Below are 18,489 nucleotides of genomic sequence, written 5' to 3'. Positions count from 1 at the left end.
TTGGATATGATATTGGGGAAGGCAATAGCATCAGTAAGGATTGGGAAAAGTTTCATGTTGAAGGTGGGATTTTAGCTGACATGAAGAAAGCCAAATAAGCAGTAAAGGCCTGGAGGTGGGAGATGGGAGATGGTCATGTCATGTTCAGGGCAGTACAGGCAGGCCAGTGGAATGAGTTGCAGTGTGGAGGGGAATCCAGTGTGAGAAGCCGGGAACGGGAGGAAGGGGCCCGGTAAGAAGAGCTTTACATGCCAGCAGGGCATCGCTGAGCAGGAGTCGGCTCCTTTTTTGGATAAATGGCCTTTTGGCAGCCGAGTTGATGGTGGACTGGAGTGGGAAGGGACTCTTGGCAGGGCCTTGAGAGGTTTCGTGATTTGCCAGGGTCACTTAGGATGTATCACAGGCAGGACTGGAATCCAGGTCTTTGTGACTCCAAGGCCAGCTCTCCGTCCATTATACCACACTGCCTCTCATGACACTACCTATTGACTTTATAAATTAAAATGAAATTTAATTAGACTATGGGATGTCAGTGTCTTTTGTGACTGGTCAGTAGGGGAGAGTGAACCTTTTCATTGTTCCTTCTGAACAATTCTTTTCTCTTGTCTTATCCTGAGCATAGCTCTTTTTTCCCCATTCATTTAGGCAACTGTGCTGAGGGAGGAGAGTTGAACTATCTTCTTTTCAGGAGCTCCAAGCAGAGCTTAAAATTGCTGGCTCTTTGCCTTCTCTGACCTTTGACTGTCTCACTTAGCCAGATTCTCAGCAGGACCAGTGTGGAGGACCTGTGCTTTTAGAGACAAGAGCAGGTGTCATTGAGAAGCAGTGAAGCAGTGTGGTATACTGAATAGAGGGCCAGGCTTAGAGTCAAGAACACCTGGATTTGAATCTTAGCCTCTGACACTGGCTAGCTGGGTGATCCTGGGCATTTCAGTGCTCCAGGCAACTCTTAAGACTTTATGTTTTAGAGAGCTGCTTATCTGCATTAGTGGAGGGATTTTTTCCATACTGAGAGTTCTCTGTACCAATTAACTCATAGGATCAGACCCCTTCTCTCCTCCTCCTCCTCTCTCCCTTCCTCCCCCCCAAGACCTACATTAAGAACATGGTCTTTATGATATAGTATTCCTTCCAAAAAAGGAATACTGTCTAAGTCCACAGTCTTGAGTAGATCATTGATAATGAAAATATTATTCTTTGATCCTGTATTTTATTATATTAAGAATGATTAAATCCCAACTGCCTTTAAAGAAAAGTATTTGAGGTATTCATAGCTGCACTTACTAAGTCCTGAATTTTTGTGTATAAGCACTTTGTTTTAGCAGACAGGTATAAGTTACTTTCATTGAAAGAAAAAAATTGAATTGAACAGCATGTTCAACTTATGCATGTTATTCATTTCATTTTAATAGGTGTTGAGTGCCTATTAAGTGTAAGATAATATGCTAGACACTGAGGATAAAAAAATCAAAATTAAATAGCTTTTGCCTTCAAGGGGACCTACATTCTTTTGAGGGTAGCCCAGTGTACATAAGTAAATGCAAAGTTTATATAAAAGTCATCTAAAATCTTTTCCAGATGGAGGGATGGTTGGTAACTGGGGACATCTAGAAAGGCCTTCTGGAGGAGGTGACAGCTTAGCTATGCTTTGAAGGAAGGTAGGGACACTGCAAAGTGGAGGTGAGGAGATAATGCATTCCACACATAAGGGTGAGATGGAATATCGTGTATGGGAAACAACAGCTGACAGGCCACTTTAGCTAGAACAGGGAGTGCAGGAAAGAATGAACATAAGGAACTAAGAACAGAAAAGGATATGAAAACCAGGTTGTGATAGGCTTTAAATGCCAGGTTGAAGACCCTGTTTTTTTCCCTAGAAGCAATAGGGAACCTTTCAAGATCTTTGAATAGAGGGAGTGGCCATGGTCTGTGTTATAGGAATGCTAATTTTGCAGCAATATGGAGAATGGATCGCTGTCTCCTAATGTTCAGGAATATTGAAATCATGCTTCATCCCAGATTTACCCAGGTAGAGACTGACTGAAGTTCTCCCACCTCAAATAGGAAAATGCATTGTTTGAATTTGAAAAGCATGGTAACCCAAAACGAAATGCTAATAGCAAAAGTGTTTGACCAAGTGCCACGCTAATTTATGGTAAAAACCCTACAAAGCTTAGGCATAGAAGAGCCATTTTTCAATATGATAAAAAGTATAAATATAAAACTAAAAAGTAGCATTATTTCACTAGGGAAACATTAGGTTTTTCAGTAAATATGAGTAGAACAAGGATGCCTTTTTATTGACATAGTTTTAGAATTGCTAGCAGTATCAGTGATAAGAGAAATTAAAATTGGGACAAAAACATGATTTTAATATTTCTGACATTCAAAGAGCAGATATAAAGAAGAGACAAAACTATTCCTGTTTGCCAGACTAGGACAACTTATTTAGAAAACCCTTGAGAATCAGAGAAACTGAGGTAAATAGAACTTCAGTAAAGTAGCAGATACAAAAACACACCTAGAAAATCGGTGGCATTTCTGACTAGCGGTAACAGAATTCAGGAGGAAGGAACAGAAAAGGAAGTTCCATTCACAATTACTACAGAATTCAAAAAACGTCTGGGAGTTATTCTACCAAAGCACACTCTAGGGGTGGCCGGGTAACACAGCGAGTAAGAGCACCGGCTCCAGTGTCGGGATGACCTGGGGATCGAATCCGGGCTCAGACACTCAGCACCACACCCAGAAATAACTGGCCATGGTGTACCCTTGAGCAAGTTACTTAACCCTGATTGTTTAAAAATTTAAAAAAAGCACACTCTAGACTTGTATAAATAAAATCACAGAACATTCATTTGAGAAATAAAATACAGTAATGATGGGAAGAGAGAATAAGAATGACTACTAAATTAGAAATCTCTTCAGTGGGTTTAACTGGTCTTATTTCGTCTAATTTAGACCGGGACTATTTTCTTTTTCTGGTTTTATATTTTGGCAGAACAATGTAAATAAATCAAATAGTGTTTTAAAAAATAAAAGAAATAGGGGCAGCTAGGTGGTGCAGTGAGTAGAGTGTTGGCCCTGGAGTCAGGAGGACCTGAGTTCAGATCCAGCCTTAGACACTTAACATGCAAACACACACAAACAAAAAACCTAGCCATGTGACCTTGGGCAAGTTACTTAAACCCAGTTGCCCTCCAAAAAGCAAAAAAAATAAAAAATAAAAGAAATAAAGAACAACTTACATAATTAATTAGAGGGGTATCCTATAGCTTGTTACTGGGACTCACTAATATTCCCTGGAAGGCATGGGAGCCAGCAAGGAACTCACTTCATATGTCTGCTGTTTGTGTGGCTAGCAGCAAAAAGATATTTTTTAACTGCTCTTTTATTTGCCATTTGCTCTACCAGAAACTGTAACACACTAGTGGTTTACAGTGGAAAGAATGTTGGATTTTGAATAAGAGGACCTGGGTTTGAATCCTATTGCCTTGACTTATTAACTAGGGACAAATCTCAGTGACTCTGGGCTTCAATTTCCTTGGCTGTAAAATGGGAGTGGGAGTGGGGTACTTTCAGGGGATGACTTCCAAGGTTCCTTGCCGCTCAAAATCTGTGAGCCTGGGACTCAATACTACTTCTACCCCAAATTTCTAAGGGCATAGAGGAGAGTTTGGGGTATTTGTGGATGCTCAAAGTTTCTTCCAAATGCTTGGAAAACTTTGGAATGCCTAAATTAAAGCCCTGATGTTTAATAGGTAACTCCCGTCAGCTGTATTGCATTCAGTGATTGAGCAGTTTGACCAGCCCATCTCCTGAGTGAACACCTTGCCATTGAAGGGTATTCATTCAGCCCTTGACTTCCAGGAAGAATGAGAGCATCAGGTCCCCGGCCTAGACACCTGGTTGAGAACATATTACTTGAGTATAGTGTTGCAGAACATTTTCTTTTTCTTTAAAAAAAAAAAGTTCATGCTGTTATTACTGGGTTGTGAGTTACTGTTTTTAAAGCATTTTTTTATTATATGCCTAAACTCTTTTCTCCCCATTTTGTCTAATGCCCTAATTCTTCTACATTTTCAGTCCATTCATGTATGTTTTTTTCTAACTCTGCATCTGCCAGCTAATGAATTGGTCCACATATCTGGTAGAGTTCTAATGAAATAACCATCCCTTTTATAACACTACTATACATCTGATGTAAAAATCCATGGAGGGAACCTTTTGACTATAGAAACCTGGGTGCTTTGACGTTTGAGGTTTTATGGCATAAGATTCTTAATTGAGTTTGTTTTTAGTAATCTTGCTAGGGTGGCTAATCAACTAATTTATTTAATTAGTATATTAATTTCTATTGCTTTCTTCCTTTCAAATGCTGCCCCTCAGCCCGTCTGGCATGTTTGATTATGACTTTGAGTAAGTTTGATTTGAATTAGTACTTGTGCTGTGTTGTTTAGTGTGTAGACACCAGTATGCCTTTTTGAGACCTTTCTAACTCATAGTTTATCTGTTTAATTGTAGGTATGTATATTAGGTTAGGCTGGGAAGTTTTTTTAAAAAACAGAAAAACGTGATGGAGGTAACATTTCATTTAATAACTTAAGCAAAATTAAGTAATCTTCACTTCTATTCATTTTTATTTTATTTTAAATAGACCAACTTTACCTTATTTCATATTTAAACTGATTTCCTGGCTTTGCTTCATAAAGAGATTAATAGTATCAGATTTGGATATTTTATTCTGGAGAAGTTTAATAAATGAAATTCACTTAATTCCTGTTATATCTCACATCCTGAAATACAAACTTCTAGTGTTTCTTTCCTGAACTTACTTGCCAATGTGTCTGAATAATTATCAGTGATATAGTTACACAGCTAACATATTAATGTAGAGCATGCCCTTTTAATCCAATCTCTAACACATAATTTCATAGTAATTTAAAAAAATATATAATGGCTTTTACAACTACCATATTTCTTACTGGGTTGTTATCCAAGTTTGCATTTTGGCAAGGTCTAGTGAATCTGTTCTTAACAGTTTTTAACTGATCCTTGCTCAATAATAAGTGGGTAAACAACTAAATTTGACATGTAGTCTAATGAAAAAATGTGGATTTTTCTTAACCAAATAGTCTTTGTTGTAGCTTGTACCATATGCAGTATCTGATTCTCGGAGCCTCTTTTTGCTATGAGTTAAAATACAAATATCTTTTGTTTTCTTCACCACAGGATTGATCTGAAGCTAAACAAAAAGCCAAGAGCTGTAAGTATCCATGTTCCGAGGTCACCAGGGAGAGCTGGCCAGGCTGTGCTGGCTGACTCAAAGCTGTGTCTTAGAGCAAAAAATGAAAAAGCAGCAAAGTTCTTAGGGCTTGGTCTGTGTTTCCTTTTGGAGCCTAAAATAGTTTTATCAGACACACTTTTTGCTATTAAAAGAAGAAAAAAGTTCTCTAACAGTTTTACTTGAAACGATTCCCTTTTGATTCAGCAATAAATAGTCAGTACTTGGGCTTTGCAAGGCATGGGGGCTCAGTGGGAGTGTATGGTGATATTGAAGACAAGCTTGCCCTTTCAGTGCATGAGGGCCTCCTTCTCTTTGCTTTGGTCCATTCTAGACACCCTTATCCCTGACTAGGTGGTAGGTACCTCTGACTAGTCAAACCTGGGCTTGGTTGGTCTCAAGGTAGATGCTGTGAGAGTGTGGATGGATAGATTAGTAGATTTCTCTCCCTTCAGGGGGAAAAATAGACTCAAAAGTGTGCTGTCATGAGTTGCTTTGAAATAGGCTCTTAAGCTGTGCAGCTTTCTGTACTTCAGTACTCTTAACAAAGGATTGTTTTACAAACCTAAAATAGTAAATCCTTGTGTTGTTCTGAGTTCCATTTAGGGTAGTAATTTGGAATTTTGCTTTTCTTCCCCACAGGATTATTAGAAGATCCATTAGTACAGAAGCTTACCAGGCTGTAGAGCCCTGCCCTCATACAACTTCACTGAGAGAAACACCCCTCCACTGAGTGGCCATTCATGTCTGCGCTCCCAGAACCAGTGCCTGCATTGAGGAGTAGTTTGTTCTAAAGAGGGGTGACAGAAAAGCCTTTCTGTAAAACCACATTAGACCATTTACCTCGTGTCATTTTCAGTAACTGAACTGCAGGAAGACCAAGGCACGGTGCAGTCCTAGGCTGCCTACTTTCTGCAGTTCTCTCTTCTTGGGATTGAGTACTTCCCAGCACTGGCTGCATCAGATTCTTCTGTGATACCCAGCGCCCAGTTGTGTTTTGTCATATGGAGGCTGTAAATATCAGGCATTTCCTTATTCTGCCTTATGTGTTGTTTGTTCTTACTGTCTTGTTTTCTTTGAGGGGTTTGTTGTAATACAGTTGTACAGCTTATGGCTTCCTGCTGTTTTCTTTGGAATCTGATCATCTTTACTTGGCTTAGAGGCTGATAGCCTAACACAAATAATCTCTAGTAGCATAAATAAAATGGATGAATTGTCCTATTTGTCTTTTTGCAGGGGGAAGGTAGAGGGTTATTTAATTTTTTTCTCATCTTCTGAGTTGGAAGCAATTTTCATGTACAGGCAAATGGTAATAGCTAAAAAACATAAGTTTGAATCCTTTTAAAACATAAGTTTTTATTATTTTGTATAAAAAATAAAATTTCACAGGCTTCAGTCTCTCTTCTCATGCTTTACTTTTGCATTTGAGATTTTTTTTTCCCATTGATTTTTATTTTCCTCATTTCATACCTACCATACAGAAAATATCAGGTGTTTGACACTCATCTCTTTTCATTTTGTCTGTAATCTTCCACCTGGCATTTATCTGATTCCAGAAAGATCCATTACTAAGCTTCTCTCTGCACCTTTATAAGCTGTAAGGAAGAATTCAGGAATTCCATAGATAAATGACTTAAATGATTTTCCCCAAGTGGGAAAGCTATTGTAGGCTAGTTAACTGACATCTTCCATTTTAAGTTGGGGGGAGGGGAAGACTAACAGGTTGAGCCTTAAGAACCTACTGAAAACTGTTTAAAGGAACTTGGCAGTTTGATGATTTCACTTAAAGGAAATGTTAGGGTTTATTCAAAGGAACAAGACTTTTGGGGTTGGGATTTTGTTTTATTCATTTATTGATGTGTCTTACTTGTGTCCGTGTCTTAACTGGGAAAAATGTGTCATTTGCTAAATTCTTGATAGATCCACAAAGTCAAAAAGGTTTCTTTGTTAATAATGAAATGAAGTTCCTGAAGAAAGGATGAAGCATCTTATCAAATCAACACCCCACCCCCAGATAAACAGCGTTGTGTCTGTGCTCTCAGGGGAGGTTTTCCTACTTGGTGCCTCCTTAGATAGACTTTGGCTTTGTTAGCAAGAGTGCCTGCATCAGAGCTGCCAGTAGAACAGTTAGATGTTTATACCAGGAAGGATGATGGGAACAAGAGGCATCCTGAAGGAAAACCCAGCATCTGTCTCCTCTATCATACTGGTCCTTTGTCCAGGGAAAAGACCAGCACTATTTCACACATATTAGTAACTGGCTTCTGTGATGTTTAACCTAGCACACAGCAAACCAGTTGTATCCCCAGCTCATGATTTGGACTTTGTTAGTGATTTAGTGGCAGTGTACTTAAAAGGTGGTTTAAAAATATACCTATATATACATATATATACATATATACATGCATATGTGTGTATATATATATATATTTAGTATTCATTCACACTCCACCCCACCCTCTACCATATGAATTGCTGTATCATTATAAACCTAACTGCTTTCATTTGTGTTTTCTATCAAAAGGGATTAGTCCCACAGAGACTTTATGGTTTTAGGTAGATCTGAACTGGAGTTGAATGCAGCTGTATAAAAAAAACTTTTCTAATTATAGGATTTCTCCTGAGACACATGGAAGAACTGTAAGAGACCCCACTAAATGCACTTTGAGTATTTGTCATTTTTGGCTTAAACTAGGAAGTGCAGTACCATTGCCTGACTTAATAAGGCATAAATGCCTATCTAGTTTCATCATTGATCCAAAGAAAAACTTGGGGAATGCAATAGAACATGTGGAGAGAAACAACTGGAACTTGTAGCAGGCAGGGCCTTGCATGTAAATATTTGTTGATCTGATGTGATTTGGAAGATTAGTTACCCAGAATCTTTTCAGATTTGGTCCTTCTTGTTTCCTGGATGCCCTGGGGTTCCCCCTGTTCTTGGCAGTAGTTATTAAGGCCAGAAGTTAAAAGTACTCAGAAGTACTACCACAGACTATGGAAAAACTTTTTGATAGTACTGATTCCTTGAGAGAATTTTGAGTTTCTCTTAAGGACTCTGGTGAATTTGTTGAGACAGTTGTCCTAAATGAATAGCAGTAAGTCACTTTATGTGAAGTACTTAGAAATATGTAGGGTACTATGTAGATGTCAGCTACTACCTCCCCTTCCGTTTTGCTCCCTTCTCCCCATTTCCCAGAAGCCAAATAGTAGGGGTGGGGAACTCTCCCTGTTCTTTCCTTTCTTCCTCATCTCAAGCTTTGCCTTAGGGAAATAGATTTGTTCCTTCTTACCTCATGTCCCGCTTTGTTGGTATACTTTTTGTTTCATTAATTATAGGGGGAGATGACATTTTTGCAGTCAAAAATTAAAATGTCTTCATCCGTTAATGCCTTATTATGGTGTATTATTGTGTAATACAGGGCTTGCCTTTGGTCCTTGGGGCTTGGGAGGTTCAACATGATGGGGATTCAGATATATATATATATATATATATGTCATAGGAAGTTAGAACTGGGCATTTTTCTGAATGGCATTAATTTCACCCTTATAAACTGAAGATTCCAAGCAATGACCAGGAAAAAAAAGTTAAATCTACAGTAAAAGTGTTAGTCTAGATACAGTGTGTAAACTCAGGCAAGCAAAGGGGCTTTTCTCAGGAGCTGAGCAGTACAGGGATGTTCAGAGTGGTAGCTGGTCTGTGGGTCTTTGGGAATCTTAGAAGTGCTTTAAAGAGTAGGTAAAAATCATTTGTATAGTGAAACCTCATTATACTAAGGGAGTTGGGGTTCCCTGTAGCTAACCTGAACTAGGCAGTCTTGAAGGGCAGATGCATTACATTGAAGTATTTAACTGGCACAAGACTAAAGTGTGGTAAGTAGAGATCCTCTGGGACCCACTTTACTGAGCAGGAAGGAATGATGTATAGTTTTATCTGTGTGAATGTTTGAAAGGTTTCTCTTAAGATATTTAAACAACTTTCTTACTATCCCTGCACCATTTTCTTAGAAAGCCTTTTCTTCAATATTGTAGAGAGATAAATTTCCAATTCCCATTTCAAGCCTAGAATCCAAGATGTTAGAGCTGGAAAGGTGATTAGCGATCATGTGGGCCAACCGCCTCATCGACCAGATGAAGAAAGAACCCTGGAAAGGGAATGAGCGGCAGAGCCAGGACTAGAACCCAGAGCTTTTGGTTCCCTGTCCAGTGCTCTTCCCATGAAGTTTTATTGTCATAGGATGCTTGGCTGAAGCTTGCCTTTGTCACATCTTTGGAAAGAAAGGGTTTGCTAAACAAATGAAGTCAATGAGAGGGCAGGGGGGGTTTAGTGTGTGGATTAAAGCAAATAATGAAGCATATTTTAAGCTCAAGTAAAGTTGTTAATAGTTTAATATTAGACTCAAAAGTAATACCAACTCTTTTAAAAGGTTCTGTAATTGGATTTTGCATTAATTTACAGATATTCTCCTCACCACCACTTTATTCCATTCTCATTTAGGAAGCTTGCTTATGTGTGGCTTTTGTTCTGGTGATGCCTTAGTTTAGGGGGTTCCCAGTTTTGGGTGGGAAGGGGAGGAGGGTTGGTCTTTTTTTGTAAACACTTGTTTCCCCCCAAGAGGTGTCATCCTATTTGCAGTGCCTAGAAATGGTGTGTGTATGAGTGTGTGTGTATGTGGCAGACACCCCTGGAAATAAGAGGAAAGGATTGGAGCAGCCATTCCTTCCATCTGCAATCAGAGTAAGTCGTATCAATGTCTTGGTTTTATAGGTGATGTTCTTCATTTGGAACAAAGTAGTGTGTGTTTTAACTTTGATAATCCTGCTCCTGTAGAATAAAGGTTCTCTTTCACTCTCTGAAATTTGTTTTGGTGAAATTGATGGTTTTCACTTATCCAAAGCTAAACCAATTCGCCTTGTCTCATCTCTGTTCCCCACATATTACACACTCCCATTTCTCAGTTCCATGGCTTTGGATTGCTCAGGCCACTGAGGTATCACTGTTCAAGTTCATCACCTGCCAGAGAGGATGTCAAATAAGGATATACCTTCTTTCTGCCTCAGTTGTCCCTTGCCCTTCCTATTGCTGCTTTTCAAGTGCTCCTTGTAAAGTTAGGACTTCATTATCCAGAATTTTTTTTTCTTCAGTTGTTTTGCAGAAGATACTACTTGAGTTTCACAAATCACTTGGGACTCCTGACAGAATAGATAATCTTTGAACGTGAATTTGTATAAGACTTTCCAAAATCATTTGACAAAGATTATCATTTCAAAAACGTTCTTCTTCCATCTTCTCTGATCCTAAACCGTCCCTTACCCAAGTAGATCTTCCTGAGTAGACTGAAAAACCCATGCCCCCATATGGGCCTTTTGGAATGTAGCTTACCTGGTTTTGGGACTACAGGTGCTCCAAGCTTTCACCTTGCTAGGACCTGCCAGAGTTTGTGTTCGGCTATCACAGAGCTCAGGGTCTCTCCATAGCATGAGAAGATCTCACAAGAGTCTCTGTTGAACCCCTTGCAGTAGGTAGAACCAAAATTATCCTCACTTGTATTTGGAGGAGTCTGAAGCACAGAGGGCATAACTAAAATCAGGCTCCTAGAAAGTGGGAGCTGGAGAACACCTTAGAGTCCTTAACAGTACAAAACCCCACCGCATCCTGAGGGTCAAAGATGGTGAGACATTTAAGGAAGATCACACAGGAAGTCAGAGGCAGAGATGGAGCTCAAACCCATGTTTCTTGAATTTCTTGACTCGAGTGATCTTTCTGTTACACTGTGGACCAAAGACTGCCAGCTTCTGTGATTGCCATTGCAGGAAGAACAACGAATTCCCCAGAAGGAGCATAGTACTGGTTATCATAAGAAAATGTAAACAAGAATTACATTGTTATATTATCAATGGTCATACGAGACCATCTGTTGAAGAACAGGGATAGCCCTTGTGCAGCAAGAAAGATCCCTTCATCATCTTTCCCTCCTCCCGGTCCAGTGGTTTTATGTGGTACAGGAAAGCAGCCTAAGATGGGATTACCAGCAGGTACCAGTAGATGGCAGGCAGTGCTCCCATAAATGAATGGTCCTGCCCCTATTCTTCATGGGGGTACCTGGAAAAGGGAACTGAAACTTCAAGGCTTTGAAGTGATCGGCCCTTTTCCAGACCGGGGATCATAAGCAGAGTAATTCATGCCTAGAATACTTTATTAAGGTTTAGAAAGTGCTTTGTAACAGACCTGTGAAATAGGGCATGTAAATCTTAGACCCATTTTAGAATCGGGGGAAACAAATTCAGTGGAAAAAGGGATTTGCCCATGTTTGAGCAACTAGGGCCGAGACTAGGACTTGAACCCAGATCTCAAGTCAGAGGGTTCTGGGGTCAGAAGGTCTGTATTCAAATCCCAAATCTGCTACTATTTGGATTGACTTTGAGCAAGTCATTTAATTTCCCCTAGGCATCTCAGTTTCATCTTTTCAAAGGAATGGATAGATTAGATGACCTATGAATGCTCTTCTAAGGTCTATGATCCTAAGTCCAGAGCTTTTCCCCTATTGTCCATCTTTATTTGATTTTTAAAGTTTAATTTTTTAAAAATTTAAAATATTTTATCTCCCACTCCCTGACTGAAAAAAAAGATAAAACTATTAAAAAATATGTACTATATTGGCCATCTGTACCCTGAGTCCATTCCATTTTTGTTAGGAAGTGGATAGCATGCTTCATCATTGGTCACTGCATTGATTAGAGTTCTTATGACTTTCAAAGTTGCTTGCTTTTACAATGCAGTTTTTATTGCATAAAAATATGCAATATTTTTATAATCCTAATATAAATATTTTATATTTATACTCCTGGTTCTGCTCACTTACCTCTGTATCAGGTCATACAAGTCTTCCCAGGAGTCCAGATGTCTTTCTAGGACACCATATGGAATTAGCAATGGACCCAGCTCATTGATATTATGACATCTAGTCATCCAGCCACTACTTAGACACTTAGACCAGTGATGTAGAACTTACCACCTATGAAGGAAGCACCTTATATCTTTGGCTAAAACCACGTTTTTCTATATATTGAGGTTGAAATCCATCTTCTTTGTAATGTCCACCAATTGCTTCTAGTTACCCCTTTGAGAGTCAAGCAGACAAATCTAATCCCTCTTCCCTGTAAAAGTTCTCCAAATACTTCAAGACTGTGGTCCAGCCCCACTCCCACCCTAAATTTTACTTCTCCAGGCAAAACATGCCCAGTTCTTTCAACCCATCCTCATATGATAGTTTCAAGGTCTCCAGACTTGCCACATTCCAGGACTCTTGGTTTAAGCCTAGAAGAGCTACAAGGGTGGCCCCTGCCTATCCCTCCCCCATATCCCCCTCTAGTTTGAGAAAAAGTGGAAGATAGTATGAAAGAATGGGCAGGACCTAGAGGAAGGGGGGAAAGGGGGGTGGTGGTTGTGTTTTGTTGTCGTTCAGTGGTGTCTACTCTTGGGGTTTTCTTGGCAAAGATACTGGAGGGGTTTGCCATTTCCTTCTCCAGCTCATTTTACAGATGAGGAAATAGAGGCAAACAGAATTAAGTGACTTGCCCAGGGTCTCACAGTAAGTGTCTGAGGAGGATTTGAACTTGGGAAAATGAGTCTTTTTGACTCCATGCCCAGCACTCTATCCACTGCTTCACCTACGTGCCCGTAGTGGTGGTAAGGGGAGATATATTGCCCAATTCCCTTAGAGTGGCCTCCCCATGCTGCAAGCCATAGATTTCCTAAGGACCAGCTGCCCAACAAGAGCTAGCCTAGGCCTGCAGCCACAGCTGAAGACTCCAGGAAGTAGGGCCCTGAGAAGACCTCAGGCCAAGGCGGCCACAGAGGCCTCCTGGGATAATTTCCAACCAGGAGGGAGTCGAGCAGCTGTCCTCTTCCCTCCCTTCCTACTCCCCACCCCTTCCTTTCCTTCAAGATTTGCATACTTGCTTGTTTCCTATTGGTTGATTCTCATCTTCAGGAACCAGGAAGGCTTTGGAGAGGCCCCTTTGCTAATGGGAAATTTTCCTGGCCTAGGAATCTTGAGACCAGGTTTTGAATCCAGACTGCCTATTTCCTTGAGAAAAAGTCTTGTCTCTGTTTCCTAATCTGTAAAGTTGAGGGACAAGACCTTCCACCCCTTTATATTCTAAAGTACTATCAAGAAGGTAAGGAATTGACAAATTGGACAGAGAAGTCCTTAGGAGCCAGCTGAATGGTCTCAGCTTCGCCTTCTTTCCCATGAACTGACTTGTTACTCATGACCTAACTTGCCCTTTCAGGGACGTCTCTATTTTACTGATGTGGAAACTGAGGCTCCTAAATATGGCCCACTTCTCAGCAGAGGCAGAAAAAACTAGAGTCCTGATTTCCAATTCAAACACTGCCCAAGTAACTTTTCCTGGTCCTTTCTCTCCATGAACTTCAAAAAAAAAAAACCCCAAAAAACCCCAGCCCAAACAGGCCATGTCATAACTCTGAAAGCATTTCTTAAGCACCACAATGTCAGCAGGCCATAGATTTAGAGCTGGAAAAGAAAAGAGGGAGGTCAAGTCCAACTTCAGTTTATAGCCTAAGGAAGCTGATGTTCAAGCAGTTAGATGACTAGACAAGCCCAAAGTCCCACATGTTGTAAATCAGAGGCCCAGGATTTGTGTCCAAGTCTCTTCTGACTTGAGTGCCAGAGAACAATTTCCCTTGTATCACACTAATTCCTCAAAATGAAATGTCTGACTCTCAGCCCTCAGTTGCTGCCTCTGAAGGGCCCTGCCTGGAAGCCAGATTGGGAAATGTGGAGGGTGGAGGAAAAGGGGGGAGGGGAAAAGGGTTCCCTAAACCCAGGAATCCTAAACTGGGAAAAGTAGTGACTGCAAATATCACAGTGACTCAGCCTGCCTGGCAAGTCCTGATTGCCTTGTCCATTCTCTAACCCACCAGTCGCCTCCTTGGCCTTGGCCCAGAACCTTGCAAAGCTCAATTCTTGAGTCCAAATGGCAAGGCATATCCCGTACTTCCCCAGAACACAGCAGCCCAGGGGAGAGATGAGCACAGGCTCTGTGGGTCTGGGAGAACAGTGAGCCCCACAGCAGGCCCCAGAGCCTTGAGGGAAGTACCTGGACTTAGATTCCTCTGGGCCCCCAGGTTCTACTCTGATTTGACTGGAATCTGAAAGAAGATAAGAAACAATGATAGGGATTGAGAGAAAGAAACTGAAAGAGACAGGCACACAAGTGGGGATGGGAAGAGACTGAGAGAAACAGAGAGAGACTGGATTCTTTTTCCTCTAAACTGAGGGATTTGGAGCAGAAGAGATGCCAAGTCCTTTCTAGCTCTAAATCCTAAAACCCTGTAACTTAAGTCAAGAAACAGCTACAGGGGTGGCTAGGTGGCTCAGTGAATGGAACACCGGCCCTGAAGTCAGGAGGACCTGAGTTCAAATCCGGCCTCAAAAACTCAACACTTACTAGCTGTCTGACCTTGGGCAAGTCATTTAACCCCAATTGCCCTGCCTTCCCCCTACAAAAAAAAAAAAAAAAGCAAAAAGCAAAAAGAAAGGAAGAAGCAGTTACAGATAAATACAGTCCAAGCTGGTGCATTTAAGTCCTTTTGGGGCCAGGGGTACAGAGCAAAGGCTGTGTCTGAGGAATCTGCAAGATCAGGAGAACAACTAATACCTATTGTAATACACATGCAAAAAAGATGCAAATGAGGTGGGAGGTGCCTGGTTTAAACCTGGCATCTCCTGCCATATGATGATGAAAGGAGCCTCCTCCCAGGGTCGGGAAGGAGAACCAGTCAGTCTCATCAGACCATTCAAGTCCTGTGGGGGCGGGGTGGGGACGCCAGAGTAGGGCTCTCCCCCACCTCCTCACCCAAGGCCCTGCGCAGTTCCAGGCATGGACTGGGGGCGTGTCCAGATGGTCTGGGGGTGGGCCATGGAGCCTAGGGCGGGGCTCTGAGCTGTGGGACCAAACGTGAGGTATGTCAGAAAGCACCTGGCTAATATTAGAGGCTTGGGCTAGTCCTGGGCCTGAGTCACTGCTTTTCCTGGAAGTGGGTGCGGCCCCGCCCCGCCTAGCCTGGACTGGGCCTGGAGGTCTAACCTCTGTGGAGGAGCTAAGGGACCCCCGGCACAGGCTTGAAAGGCAGCCCCAGGAGGGAACTTCCCCATTTTTTCTTCCCCAGGAAGGGCAGAGTCTTAGTCCCACGGGCTGAGCCAAGCCAAGGGTGCCAGTGCCCCTTCCCTATTCTAAGGTACCCGGGTCGCCAATTGCTCATCAATCTTTTGCCTTTCCCTGGGCTTCTTTCCCACCAAGAGGTGGCACCTAGTCGGGGTGGAGGCCCTGAGTTTCCCAGATGGGAACCCCTCCCTCCCAAGACTTCCCAAACTCAGCATCTTCTGGGGGTGGTGGCAGGACAGCCCACATTGACTCGGCTACTCTCCCCACCCTTCAGACCACTAACTCAGAGTCTCCCAGCCTAGCTTAGATCAAAACAGGGAAAGTCAGAGCCCCGTGGGACCCAAACTAGTGTGAGAATGGGGCAGAAGAAAGAACCTAGGGCAGGGAGTCCTGGCCCCTCTATTGACTCCTCTAATTATTTAAACATTAAGTGGCTACCACCTACAAGGTCCTGTGCTTGACAACGGATTTCCAAAGATGGAAAACAGCATCTCTGTCCTCTAAGAATTCCTAATCTCTTCCTTATTGTCTCTAGGACTAAATATAAAGGCTTCTTTTTGGCACTGAAAACCCTTCCCTACCTGGCTCCAACCAGGCTAATTGTATGCATCGCTCCCTTCTTAACCTCTGTGGTCAGGCCAAACTGGCCTTTTTGCTTTTTCTTACTCCACATTCCATCTCCCATCTCTTTGCCTTTGTGAAGACTGATCCCCATTACCTGGGATGCATTCCCTCCTGGTTTTTTTTCTTACACTCCCTAGCAACTAGTTTAGAATCATGTCCAAAAAGTTATTAAACTGTGCATATCCTTTGACCAAGCTATACCTCTCCTGCTCCTTATACTTCCCCAAGACATCCAAGAAAGGGGAAAATGACTTCTATATACAAAAATATTTATAGGGACTCCTTTTGTTATAGCAAAAAACTAAAAATGTAAGGGGTGCCCTTCAACTGGGGGATGACTGAACTATCATATATGTATTAATGGAATGTGCTGTGAGAAATTATAAAAGGGATTGTTTCAGATAAACCTGGAAAGACTTGTATGAACTGATGCAAAGTTAAGTGAGTAGAACCAGGAGAAAAATTGATACTATAACAAATTGTAAAGAAAAACCACTTTGAAAGACTTGAAAAAATCTGATCCATATAATGACTAAGGAGGATTTCAGGGGACTCTTCCTGACGGAGTTGCATGATAAAGACATACATTTTTGGACCTGGTCAGGTTGGAAATTTATTTGCTTGATGCCTATCTGTATGTTACAAGGGCTTTGTTATTCTTTTCTGAACTTTTGTGACTGGGTGGGAGAGAGGGGGTCTAGGAATAGGGTGACAAAAAAGAAAAGAAAGAAGAGGGTAATTAAAGCAATTTTTAAAAAAAATATACAGATGATAAGAGGAGGAATACCAGGAAAAAAGTCACAGCTCATCAGGTTACATGTTGAATTTATACTATATATTTTAAAAAGAAAAGCAAGCTAAACTTTAGTAGAGACCCATAATTTTAGGTATACTTCTAATTTTCTGTTCTACTTTCATCTATAAGTGCTCATTTTATTAAGCATTTGTTAAATTCTTAATAAAAATAAGGAATTAAAAGAAAAATCCCTCCAGTTTAAGCACTACTTCCTACTGTTCTTTCCTGCTATCAATTAATCAACAAGCATTTATTAAACACCTCCTATGTTTCAGGCACTATACTGGGGATGGGGGAACCAGGGAAGGTTATAGCGAAGGCTCTGAGCCATCTCAAAGGCACAGAAATCTAGTTGGCAGGATAAAAATGGCCGATTTGGACCTCTGACATAAATGAATGGAGAGAGAAGCATGTTACTAGATCTTCTAGCTCAACCTCCTTATTTTTCCAGATAAGAAAAACAGGGCCCAGGGAGGGAAGGGACTTGCCCAAAGCCAGCCAGGGTCACTAGCCTAGAATTCAAATGCAGGACCTCTGACTCTCAAGTCACGTGTCTTTGCCGCTATTTCAGAGCAGAGTGTGTTGTTGGCACGGGAGAAGTCCTGCATCAACAGATGGGAGTTGAAAGAGCTTGGAGATTGGGGATCAGTTTGTGGACCAGTATGGATGACAAGGAGAGTTTGTGAACGAAATGAAGAGAGAAACAAGGTTGGAATCAAATCCCAAAGGGCAACACCAGGCTACATGATAAGTGACATTTCATCCTGTAGCCAGCCATTAATGATTTTTCAGTAGGAAAAAGAAATATGGTCAGGCAGGAGTGCATCATTTTGGCAGCTGAATGACCTAGGACTGTGGTGTCAATTGCAGGGATCCCTGATGGCTGCATGTTGACTTAGGAAACCATTTGTTAACATCCATATTTCACTGAATGTTTATTTTGTTCAACATTTCCCGTTATTTTCATCTGGTTCGAGCAGTATTCTTGCTTTGTTTCACACCTCTGATGTAGGGCATATGGCATGTCACTGTAAAGTTAGAGGTTTGAAAGTCGAAATGATCTCTAAGAATCCTGAGGACCCAGAAGGGAACCAGTTCTCTGGCCTTTTAGGTTCCTCTCACCTCTTTCCAAAGAAGCCTTGGTGTTTTCTCACAGAGGTCATTAGCGTAGTCAGTTCCTGCCAGCAAGAATGGAAAGAGGAACAGGCAGGCCCTTTTTCCCTCACTCCTTCCTCTGAAGGGGGCCAATGCCGTCATCAGTTGTATATGGGGGAAACCCCAACAAGGGGTGTGGGGGGTGTGTGTGTGTGTGTGTGTGGCAGTGGACCCTAGTCCTGGACTTTCTAGGACAGCAGGCACCTCCAAATGCTGCTGGAACTCTGAGGCTCCCCTCCCCAAGTAGGGGAACCTGTCTTGCTGAAGTGGTATGTCTTGGGATTCCTTTTAGAGGTTAGAATTCACTCCAGGCCTCGTAGTGGGATGCAAGTCAGAAGGGCCCTTGGAGGTTATCTACAATCCTGGGGATGGCATCTAATTTCTGGGCAGCTCATTAACTCCCAAAGCACCCTATTCTACTGCTGAGCAGGTTTGAATT

The 18,489-nt window shown here is 41.6% G+C and overlaps 1 protein-coding gene across 5 annotated transcripts in view; it reads left to right on the top strand.

Annotated features, from left to right (window-relative positions):
- Positions 1 to 6,679, top strand: part of MEAF6 (MYST/Esa1 associated factor 6) — a 33,500-nt gene extending 26,821 nt beyond the window's left edge. Inside the window, exons 6-9 of one of the 5 annotated variants that reach the window (XR_011164424.1) lie at positions 4,390 to 4,419; positions 4,525 to 4,582; positions 5,233 to 5,266; positions 5,927 to 6,679. Coding sequence is in view for 3 of the 5 variants with exons in the window: in XM_069067959.1 (XP_068924060.1) it covers positions 4,390 to 4,419; positions 5,233 to 5,266; positions 5,927 to 5,935 (73 nt within the window). In the remaining 2 variants the exon portion in view is untranslated. Of the gene's footprint in view, positions 1 to 3,761; positions 3,884 to 4,389; positions 4,420 to 4,524; positions 4,583 to 5,232; positions 5,267 to 5,926 lie in introns of those variants that run through there. The other 4 variants (XR_011164425.1, XM_069067959.1, XM_069067960.1 and 1 more) reach the window with 4 other exon arrangements.
- The last annotated feature ends 11,810 nt before the right edge of the window (positions 6,680 to 18,489 follow it).

This window comes from Petaurus breviceps, unplaced genomic scaffold (assembly GCF_028583685.1).
Source record: "Petaurus breviceps papuanus isolate PSGF00001 unplaced genomic scaffold, PetGlider_PUasm1.0 90760, whole genome shotgun sequence".
NCBI classification, from domain to species: Eukaryota; Metazoa; Chordata; class Mammalia; order Diprotodontia; family Petauridae; genus Petaurus; species Petaurus breviceps.
Note: the sequence above shows the minus strand (reverse complement) of the source record. Positions and strands in the feature narration are given on the sequence as shown.